Raw genomic sequence first — 11511 nt, 5'->3', positions numbered from 1 at the left:
TGTACCACCGACAAGAACGAACATCAATTCGTGAAGAAGACTAACTTAAACTAATAAAATGGACATAAACGAAATAATCAGGGGTGTTGTGGAATCTGATAGTTGTCGGAATCAGAATTGAAACCGATCAAAAAACGTAGTAGGTGTCATGAATTCAGATAATATTGGTTTGATGTTCGAAACAGAATTTGTATCGGTTTTGGGTGTCATCGAAACCAATTTTATCGGGTTTGCTATCAGAAATAAAACAAGAAGATAATCGCCAACAGATTTGAATATTCAGTTTATATTTCTGTGTGTTGTTAGACGGTTGACAAAATGTACGTTAAGAAATTTATTTATATTATTGTTACGAAGTGATTAACTTTATTTTTGTAAGGGAAAACATAAGAACAGAACGCAAAATACGATTATAATTGAATTTATGGAAAAAAAATCCTGATATCTTAAGAGGATTTACGAAACGTAATAAGCCGACGATAGATTCGTTATGGCAGGCATTAACTGAATCCCTTAATGCTGCAGGTCCTCCACACAAAAACGTGTGGAAAAAGGTAAGTAATTTTCAGTGAAAATTAAACTGCCATTAAATTAAACTTATTTCTATAGGTTATAACTGATTGGAAAAGCGAAATCAAAAGGAAATTAGCTCACAACAAAATTGAGAGTCGAGCAACAGGAGGTGGCCCATTTTCAAAATATCAGCTCACTCCAAACGAATAAACCATTGTGCGTCTTTGTGGCATTTCGCAAACTACAGAAGGCATATTAGGCGTTTCTCTTGGTACCCAACCCGTTAATGAGAATTTAAATATACCAATTGCAGGGGTGAATGTAGATTTGTCTTCCTCATCGCCAGAGGAACAAAATATAAACTTGAGTTATAATGCATCCAATAGACAAAAAGATACCGACGATATACCCTCCACGTCACAAAGGCAACACGAAATAAATGCTAGTGTACCTAGAAGGCAAAAATTACGGCAGATCGCTTAAAAAGATTTTTGGATGAGGAAGATAAAAAAAATGGAGATATATTGAAAAAATTTGATCAAATAATAGAACTGCAATCTAAAAATGCCAGCAGCTTGAGGCTTATATACCAAGCAATAGAGAGTAATAATAAAACTGTTGGAAGAGCTATTACTGAATTGAAAGATGAGTTTGTAAGTATAAGTACTCAATTACTTAAAGCTATTGTGGAAAAAAATGAGATTAAAAAAGAACAACTAAATCTCGAAATTCTCAAGTTTGAACACAAAATACAATATAACGAAAAAAAATATTAATTATTAAGTATATTATTTAATTAAAGATCCTGGTTGTGAAATATACTTAAAGTACCTGAATTTATAAGGCTGATTTTAGTTTAGTCATGAAGACTGTTATATTTAAAATTAAGAAATAAATCCATTGAGTTACAAAGTATTTGCTATTTCGTCTCTTATTCTCCGGCCTTCGCTCTGCATTGAACCATTATCAGAGTGGAAAAAATTATCATCGTCAGTCTCATTTGCAAGAATTACTACTTCCTGATTATATTCAATGTTGTAACGTCTGCAGATGTTGTGTAAGGCACAACAGACGTTTACAATTTTAACCACTTTTTCAGGGCGGTAATGTAATGTGGACATTAAACATCGGAAACGGCTCTTTAAAACTCCGATTGTCCTTTCCACAATATTCCGTGCAGCCGTATGTGCTATGTTAAACTTATACTCCATTGAGTTAAACTGTGGATCTCTATAAGGTGTTAACAAAAATGGTTCAATTCCGTAGCCGCATTCGCCCAGCAACCTCAATGAACGCTGCCCACTCTCATACTGTGTACGGAAATATTGTTTAGCGTGACTCATACCCCAGATGAATGCATCATGACTTGAACCGGGATACCGCGCATCAACTGCACGTATTTGCATATCGTTGTCACAAATCTTTTGAAAAAATAAATACATATACATATACAAGTAGGTTTACAAATATGTTTGAATATTAATTTATTGTTTATACTTACTATCATCGCATTTATGCTAAAATATCCCTTTCTGTTAAAATATAAATGCTCATTATCAGGTGGTTTTATTATTTTTATATGTGTTCCATCTATACAACCGACTATTCCGGGTATTTTGTACTTTCCAAAAAAGTGATTTCTTGAAATCAATTTTTCGCTATCATCCATAGAAAGTTTTACCCACTGACCGCAAATGTAATTCTCTAAGAGGCACATCACTTTTGTTAAAATCTGCGACACCGTGCTTCTTGCCAAACTGATACAAGAATAACGGCCTACTCCCCGTTGGTAAGCCCCTTCTGCTAAAAAACGCAGTGTTGCTGCCAATTGAATTATCGGTGGAATAGTCGTGGGCTGCAAATGTGGTTCTATTATATTTAACACCATAATAAATGCGTCTTTATTCAGCCGATAATGTGATATGAATCTATAAAGTAAGCGCGTAAAGTAACACACAAGTAAATACAAGATAAATTCTACTTACGATTCTCCTGGAGCATCAAGTGGGTTACTAGGATCCCTTAATATTTTACGTTTAATTCTTTCATTTCTTTCTTCCTCTAATAAAAGGAAAGCTAATATTGCCGAACTCATTTCAAATTTTATTCAAATTGCATTCACAATATTTGTCACATAAGTAAACAGCTGATTCGAATATTGGTTTTGCATATGTTCGAAAAGACGAAAATCCAATCAGATTCTGTGACACCATTTTAAATCAGAATTGGTTTGCAATTCTGACAGCTAAGCAATTCTGTCTTGGATTTCACAACACCCCTGAATGACTTTAACTTTTACCGGACTGAAAGAGAAGTTGAGGGAATTGGACATTTCGACTACAGGTCAAAAACGTGATCTTCAGGACAGACTTATCCAACACTATTAGTTATTGGGAAATAGGGCTAGTGATGAAGAGTTCAACCACTCAATTTACGAACACGTAAGTGGAACCACAAACTTACGGTCTTCACCGTATATCGTGCAGCAATAACAGTTTACTTTAAAACATTTAGGATATTGTGATTACGTTTTTTCAGGAGAAGGGCCCGCAGATATTCGAGGGTGGGTACGAGAATTTGAAAATAATGCTAAAATCGTTAAACGGAATGACCTTCAAAGATTTGTTTATGGCAAACTGCTTATTCGTGGTGCCGCTAAGCTTTTGCAAACTATCTTCGGCAGATGTACATAGGTTGTTGAAAAATCGCCGCAAACAAGGAATTGAAACTATTCGGGAATACTGACGTTGATACTAAGGGGGCTTAAACCAATATTAAGCAATGAGAAAAGAAAACTATATAGCGCTTGCCCAAATGTGATTGAGACAATTGGAAGCTTTGATACTTTTATGCATATAGATGAGTTATTGTTAAAGGTCAGATTTCATGTGGTCAGAGAACGAGATATTAAATTTGCAAGTATGATAGGAAAGGATATCTTACAAGACGTAGATATTGTTTTAACAGAAGATAAAGTAATATTTAAGAAAAAAGATAACTCAAAAGATTAAAGTAGTAAGAGATCAAGTAGTGGCAAATTGAGGCACGATTCTAAACAGATTATGAAGCAAGAACGAAATGCACCAATAGAAGCAGGAAATAAGTGGATTAAGGAATTTGATGCGATGAGTTCAAATGAAAGAAAGGATGAGACTACTATGGATGCGGATGAGACTATGAGACTATTTCAGTGTTTAAAAAACTGCAGTCGAAGTAGAAGAAGTCGCAATATTTTTGCTTTTCACTGCTTCGACTGCGAGCGACTTCTTAAAATGAACAGTTGCTTCTGCTTTTGCTTCTGAAGAAAACAGAAGTCGCAGTCGAAGCAAAAGCAGAAAACGATCGCCGACGAAAAGCGAATCAGCAGCAGCAGACGCCGTGTAAAAAGTTTTGATTTTGCTTTGCTGCTGCTTTCGCTAAGCAACGCAAGTCGAAGCAGCAGCAGCTGCTCGACTTCTGCAAGTCGCCAGCAGCAGCAGCCCTCGTTTGAAAATCTAAAAAAAAATAATCCTAAAAAAATATAATATAAACTTAAGCCAAATAGTGACAATTACATCTGACAATGGTGCCAACATGCTTAAGACAACAAATATATTATCATTTGTTTTCGATGAAAATCTTGACGAGGACGACGAATATTGTTCAAACGATGTACATATATTTAGAAATAACTGAAAATATTGAAAAAGTGCCAAACGTGTTAATAGGGAATATTCAAGTTTATCGGTGTGCTACACATACAGCTCAACTGGTTGCTCTCGATGTTACCAAATCGTCGGATATGTTGAAATACCTATTTAATTGTCGCAATATGAAGAAATTTATAAGAAAAACTTCAAATGGATTTCGCGAAATATTCCAGCTGAAACAGCTAAAAATGCCGCAACTAGATTGTCCGACCAGATGGGGATCCACCTACACGATGCTAAAGGATTTGTTAGTGGCTAAAGATGAATTAACTGAAATTGAGTCAACTGAAAACAAAATCGAAGAAGACAATTTTGAAGTGGATGCATCGTTGTGGGATTTTATTGAAAACTATTGCTTAGTTTTCAGTCCATTGATGAAAACAATAAAAAAAAAATTCAAGAAGAGCACCTGCATTATGGAAATTTTTACGCCCAATGGCTAAAAAAATTTACACAGAAAAAATTGTAAATGATGCAACTCACCATATGACAAGAACGATTGGCGAAAATATTATAAGCTCTATAGAAAGGCGATCGAAAATATTATTAAATAATAAATTTCTCATTTCGTTTTTGTTTTTGGATTCTCGTTTCCAACATACACTAACACCACAACAAAAAAATGATGCAGTGAATCATATAAAATCGATATGGGAGTCTGAGTACGACTGAAAAACGAGAACACTACCAAGAAATTAATATGCAACTAGTGTAAGACATATTTGATGTGTTAAATATGAGATAATATAAAAGAAAACGATAATTTACCGAAGAAAATGATCTCCTTCCCAATCTCATTACTACACCGATGATATCACATCAACAAAAAATGACCAGAAATGTGAGGGAATGTACCGACGCAGACTGCGTCACGCAGTACACTACAAGATGGAGATACCATTTGTAAAGTTTCACATCTTATACTACTACATATACATATTTCACTTTTTGTTTTGAAATGGAAAATTCTGTTGTAAGAGTAGCAATATTCATCATACATGTAGGAATTATATCACATTGCAACCCTGACAACTACCGAACGCATTGCAACCATGGTGACGCTGAAAAGCTAAAAGTAAAGTACAGCAGTAGAGAAGAAGTAAGCGACGACGACGCACCTTGCGAGACGAGAGTAATTTAATTCCAGAAGCATTCCAAATCTACATTACTGTTCTAAATCTAAAATGTGTATTTAAATAAAACCAAATGTTAATGAATTGAACTAAATAAAACTTGAACGAAATTTAAATAAGTAAAATAGTGCATTTTCTCTACATACATAATTTTGGAATGTGTAAGAATGAGACACATATATTGACAATGAATCTGTTAAAAATTTCTGCCATTTGAAGAGCGTCAGGTGTAAGCGATGGCAACTCTGTTGTGCCACAAGTGACATGAACGCTAGGAAGCAAATGACAGCAATAAAGCGATCGTGAGCGGAGTAAAAGCATTCAGTTTAAAATTAAAATTATTATTATATCATTTCTGTTCTATTACTTTGGCAATTTAAATTCCAAATAAAGTGAAATTCGACAACGAGTTTACAGTTCAGAAGTGGGATAAACTCCTACATACCTACGTACATATGCATGTATTGAAAAACCGCAAGAAAAAAAAGAAGTCATACAAGTAAACAATTTTCATTAAAGTATTAGGTTCATAAAGTCATACAGGTAAATAATTTTAATAGAATTAATAAATGTATGAATTCGTACAAATAAATAGTTTTCATATAAGTATTAAGTTCATAAAGTCATATAAGGAATCAGTTTTCATATAAGTATTAAGTATATAAAGTCATATAAGTATATAATTTTCATATAAGTATTAAGTGTAAAAGTCATACAGGTAATAAATTTTCATATAAGTATTAAGTTCATAAAGTCATACAGGTAAATAATTTTCATATAATTATTAACTCTTTTCGTTACGGTGGCCACCACAGGTAACCACCTATATTTTGAGGTTTTACTCAACACAGCGCCATCTTACGGAAATCATAGGCAACGTCGGCTGTCAATAAGCAAGCTATGCGATTCTTATGAAAAATCTTTGAAAACAAACAGAGCAACCGTCGATTACAGTTATGAAAGTTTAGTAAAATTCGTGAACTTCACAGTCGTGGTTGTGTATGCTAATTTTATCCCTTCCCTTGTGAGCACAAAATAAATATTGTGGTTTAATTTTGTGCAAATTGCGTATTTTGTTATTAACAAAAAAAAAAAAAAGTAAAATCTTTTAAAACTTTTAAGTAAATTAGACTTATTCAGAGTGGTTAGCAGCGGTAACCACCGTGCGGTAAGTGGCTAAATTATGAGAAAGTTCACGGTGAAGTGCAAGGTAGAATAAATCTACACTTTTTAAGTAAAATGGCCAAGAACAAGTTGTCGGATCGGGAAATTGAAGCATTCTTGTTTGAAGATATACCTTCAGACATTGATAGCTGTGCAGGTGGTGATCTGTCTGATGAGGATGATCAAAGGGAAGAGGAGTCTCCTTTATTAGACTAGAATCTTCTTCGGTCAGATGACGAGTTTGATTCTGGCGATGTAATTATATTAGCTCAGCTACTTGGAAGTAATAAACCGGCTAACCAAGTTGCTCCGCTACCATTTCATTCATTGCAACCTCCCAAATGGAAGAAAGCGTATACAATTTAGGATCCTGATAACTTTGAGCCTTGATCTCATTTGCCGGACGAAATATATGATTTAGTAGTGAGCCATAGTGTGACTCCTCTCAAAATTGCTTTGGCATTTGGTCCATTTTTATTGCTCTGAATTTAATAATGGGCATAAAGAAAATTCCAAGTTATAGAGACTACTGGTCATCCTCACCTGATTTGCATGGCGATTGCATGGATTCTTGGACACTTACATTTAAATGACAACAATCTTTTGCCTTCACGGAACGATCCGAATTATGACAAATTATATAAGGTGCGCCCTTTTATAGAAATGCTCCGAGAATCGTACAAAAAAAAAAAAACTACAACCACTCTGAAAAGATCGCTATCGACGAGTCAATGATCAAATTCAAAGGTAGAAGCAATATATGCCGAAAAAGCCTATCAAAAGGTGGTACAAGGTATGGACAAAGTGTGCTTCTTCAGGATATTGTCTGGATTTCAATATATATGCAGGAAAAATCGGAAATAAGGTGGAAACTAATTTAGGAGTCAATGTCGTAAAAAAATTTTGCGAGGGACTGGAAAACAAGAACCATAGAGTATATTTCGACAATTATTTTAATAGCAACGAGCTCCAGGTCGATTTACGCCATAAAAAGATATACGCATGTGGAACAGTAAATGAATCGCGTAAACACCTTCCAAATTTGAAGCCAGATAAGCAACTAAAGCGCGGCGAGTTCGATTATCGAGTCAGTGATAGTCAAATGGTTTCATTTATGAAATGGAAAGATAAACGTTCTGTTTTCATCTTAAGTAATTTCCACGATCCTAGAAATGAAGTTTGTGTCCGAAGAACAGAAAAAACTGGGGAGAAAGTGGAAGTGTCTTGCCCTCTAGCATTGAAAGATTATAACGAAAACTTCGTGGATAAATTCGATCAATTGAAGGGTAGCTACGCGATTGAAGGGAACAACAGTTGGAGCAACATCGACAGGCATATGTTGTTTACTGAAAAAGGAGAAGACACCATAAATTCATTTATGAGCAGTATTAAATATGTGCTTTCGAATACAAGAGACGAAGAAATAAAGAAAGAAGCGCAGGTTGGGTGTCGAAACAACGAAAATTGATGTGCGAACTCTATGTGACGAATGAATTGAAGCTGCTCAGGAGACCATCCTTTAATGCCGGCCATAGACTTAGTGAACTGATCAGTGATCAAAACGATTTTGATATTTTTACACAAGTCTGAATACTGCGCAGTGAATTTGCGTAGTATATGGCGAAATTAGCTCAGTTTTGTTTCAGTTTTTGTGAAGATAACATCAAACCAAAAAAGGAAACAACGCATTTATTTTAATTATGAGTGATGACAAACAGTTTTGGACCGAGTTCCTTGAACTTTATAAAGAATCGCCTTCATTATGGCGAATAAAAAGGAAAGAATATAGCAACAGAATAATGAAAGCTGAAGCATACGAAAAATTAGTTTTAAAATTAAAAGAAAAACATCCCGACGCAAACAGAGATATGGTGGTTAAAAAAATTAATACATATAGGACAACATACAGAAAAGAATTCAAGAAAGTGCAAAGAAGCGAAAAGTCTGGAGCTGGATTTGAGGATATTTATGAGCCAACATTATGGTTCTATAATATTCTACATTTTCTCGAGGATCAAGAGGAATGTGCACCTAGCACATGTTCAATAGAATATGATAGTTTAGAAGAGGTAAAAATAAGTAGTTTTTATAATCTATATACATATATAAATATTCACATAAATGTGGGATCAGTAGACTCGACCGTGCTAAATATAGCAACCGTGCGCAATACAAAATAAACAACGCTGACTCGAACCAAGTAGCCAACCCGCGGACTGACAGGCGACATTCTGACTCTGAACTTAGCAGCGTGCGGTTGAGCATTATACAAGACTTACTCGTGTTTTCCAGTTATATCACTTACTTGTGCATTTTTCCAGTTATAGCAGACTTACTTGTGCATTTTGACATTATATCAGATTTACTTGTGTTTTTCCAATATCAGATTTACCTTTTTACATCAAATTTACTTGTGCATTTTCGATACTAGACTTACATACTTGTGTTTGACAATTAACTACTTATTTAAGAAAACTGTAAGTGTAATACAAATTAAGTCACCGTGAAAGTGGAATAAACATTAAAGAAAAAGACAAAGTGCGTTTTTATTAGGGTCGAACCCGCAAAAACTGGGTTACGACCCCACATAAATGTGTAAAACTTATTTTTTTAAATTATAGACTTCACCAAAAACATCAACAACACAACATAGACTAAAAAAACGTAAAATTACCGAGGAAGATAATTTAATTAAAATAGCGTGCGAACACCTGGTGGTTGCCAAATCTTGGGGTGCGCAATTAAAAGAGATGGAGCCTCAACACAAAATATTGGTGCGTAAATTAATATCGGATGTTTTGTTTCAAGGATGTGTTGAAAGTTTGAATAATTCGCACATACAGGAATTATTCAACATATTTCAATCCAGACCAACAACAGCAATTTCTTATGTATCCACTCTGTATAAATGGGCAACCTCCCCCGCACACACACACCACACTATCACACCACATCAACTCAACTTCACAACACGGGCACGCACCTTCACCATACTCACTTCACAAGTCATCAGGGCTTACAACCCACATTCCACACTACACACCAACCAACCACATCACACCAGCTGATTCCACACACAAAAGGAAAAATAAGGAACCAAAAGGAGATCAGACACTCACTTCGCTTTCGATCTCAGCAGCGACCACGCGTGTGCAAACAGTGTTAAAAGAGGAACATCAGTTCCTTTTTCCCGAATTTTCTACTGCGAGCGGCATCACCAGTTTATTTCCCGATTTTTCGCCAGCGAGCGGCATCATCAGTTTATTTCCCGAATTTTCAACCGCGAACGGCATCAGCAGTTTATTTCCCGATTTTTCGCCAGCGAGCGGCATCATCAGTTTTTTGCCCGAATTTTCGTCATCGAGCAGCATCAGCGTTTTTTTCGAGTTTCGCCATTTCCATCCAATTTCGGAATTATAAAAATTTAATTACTATAGTTTCCTCTGTACATTTATAAAGTGAAATACATTGTATACAAACAAGAAAACCGCATTACATATATACACGCGTATATTCCATTCTAATTACATTTTCAATTACATTTTTTCATTTCTAAAACAAATCTTGTGGTGGTAAAGAAGAAGGTGAGTTAGTGAAAAATACATCGCCAGTAGCTTATAAATGCTCCATATGATCCAACAACATATAATTCACAGGAATCAATACAGGGATTCTACGCGAATTTTCAATAAAATTTGTTTTATACTACTGAAATTAAAGTGAACTTTTTATGTTTTGTTGTTACCAAATACTAGAGCAAAATAAATAAAAATAATAATTATTTGTTTTTTGTAAATCCAGTCGTTTATATTATATAATTCTGGTGTTTGGTTAAAAATTATTTTTAATTGGTTGAATCATTGACATTTTTGTTTGTGAGTTTTTCATATATACTGTTTTGCCATGCTTCAGAATTAAAGTATTTACAAAATTGGCTTCTTATATGTATCTTTTGCATTAGTTGCATGATTTCTTATAACAGTACGATTTACTGATTCTAGGACTTCTGTTTCTGTTATACCTGCAAGATTACTGTTGGCGTATACTTGGTCTTTTTTTTTCTTAAAAAATTATGTAAGTGGCAACAAGTGGGGATTGTTGTTTTTTCGGCTGACAAATTAATAGTTTTTAACAAAATTCTGAATCTTGATGAAAGAATTCCAAATGTATTTTCAACTACGCCCCGCGCAAGTGACAGTCGGTAATTGAATATTATTTCATCTTTTATCATCGAAGTATGGCTGAACGGCTTCATTATATTTTCAGTTAAAGGGAACGCGTCATCTGCGACAAAAACATAGGGTAATGCAGTATCGCAACCTGGAGGACACTCTTTAGACGGTATTTTGAGCTCGTTGTTCTTCAAACTCATCAGAAAAAGTGAATCCCTAAAAATTCCAGCATCTGAAGCGCGTCCGTTTTTGCCAACATCTACCATTAAAAACTCGTAATTTGCATTTACGACAGCCATTAAAACTATTGAAAAGAATTTTTTATAATTGAAGTAGAAAGATCCTGTTCCAGGGGGTTTTGTAATAGCAACATGTTTGCCATCCATCGCCCCGATACAGTTAGGAAAATTTCATCGTTGGTAAAACGCATTAGCTGCCTTTTTCCAATCTTCTTCAATTGATGGCAACTGCAAAAATGACAAACGATAATTATATTTAGGTGTCAACACGTGGAGTCTTCTGATTAATCACCGCAATGTTGGTTTTCAGGACTTCAATTATGGCTTCACAAGTTTCGAACACTATTCCACCTATAGTTTGCGGTGCAATGGCTGTTAGAAATTTTAAGTCCTCAAAACTGTTGCCACTTGCCAGAAACCGCAAAGTCAAGGTCAAACGATGATGCACTGGAATCGCTTTTCTCATAATTGTATCATTTTTTTTTTATTAGTGGTGCCACTTTTGCCAACAATTCATCAAAAGTTTCTTTGCTCATTCTTACATAAATTTTAAAATCACTTTCCGCTGAAAATTCTAATTCTTTCAATATTTTCTGCTGCC

At 34.8% G+C, this 11511-nt stretch overlaps 2 protein-coding genes and 1 pseudogene across 2 annotated transcripts; 1 reads left to right on the top strand and 2 right to left on the bottom strand.

The window, feature by feature from the left end:
- Nucleotides 1–416: 416 nt before the first annotated feature.
- On the top strand, nt 417–996 carry LOC120768801 (annotated as a pseudogene).
- Nucleotides 997–1418: 422 nt separating this feature from the next.
- LOC120768800 (putative nuclease HARBI1) lies at nt 1419–2726 on the bottom strand. The gene is made up of 3 exons (XM_040095556.1): nt 2499–2726; nt 2015–2441; nt 1419–1934 (listed from the first exon to the last, which is right to left on the bottom strand). The coding sequence occupies exons 1-3, from the start codon at nt 2606–2608 to the stop codon at nt 1419–1421; spliced, it is 1053 nt and encodes a 350-aa protein (XP_039951490.1). The 5' UTR covers nt 2609–2726.
- A 7788-nt stretch (nt 2727–10514) lies between these two features.
- On the bottom strand, nt 10515–11072 carry LOC120768799 (putative nuclease HARBI1; the record flags this gene model as incomplete). The annotated part of the gene is made up of 1 exon (XM_040095555.1): nt 10515–11072. A coding segment is annotated over one exon (558 nt), but the record flags the coding sequence as incomplete, so codon positions are not given.
- Nucleotides 11073–11511: the final 439 nt, after the last annotated feature.

This window comes from Bactrocera tryoni, chromosome 2 (genome assembly GCF_016617805.1).
Source record: "Bactrocera tryoni isolate S06 chromosome 2, CSIRO_BtryS06_freeze2, whole genome shotgun sequence".
NCBI lineage: Eukaryota > Metazoa > Arthropoda > Insecta > Diptera > Tephritidae > Bactrocera > Bactrocera tryoni.
The sequence above is the reverse complement of the archived record's forward strand: the minus strand, read 5'-3'. Positions and strand labels throughout refer to the sequence as shown.

Coding starts and splice junctions, on each gene's coding strand:
- LOC120768800 (XM_040095556.1), bottom strand. CDS start 2,608: ATGAGTTCGGCAATATTAGCTTTCCTTTTATTAGAGGAAGAAAGAAAT. Junction 2,442..2,498: donor CTTGATGCTCCAGGAGAATC/GTAAGTAGAATT, acceptor CTTACTTTATAG/ATTCATATCACATTATCGGC. Junction 1,935..2,014: donor TTAGCATAAATGCGATGATA/GTAAGTATAAAC, acceptor TTTTTTCAAAAG/ATTTGTGACAACGATATGCA.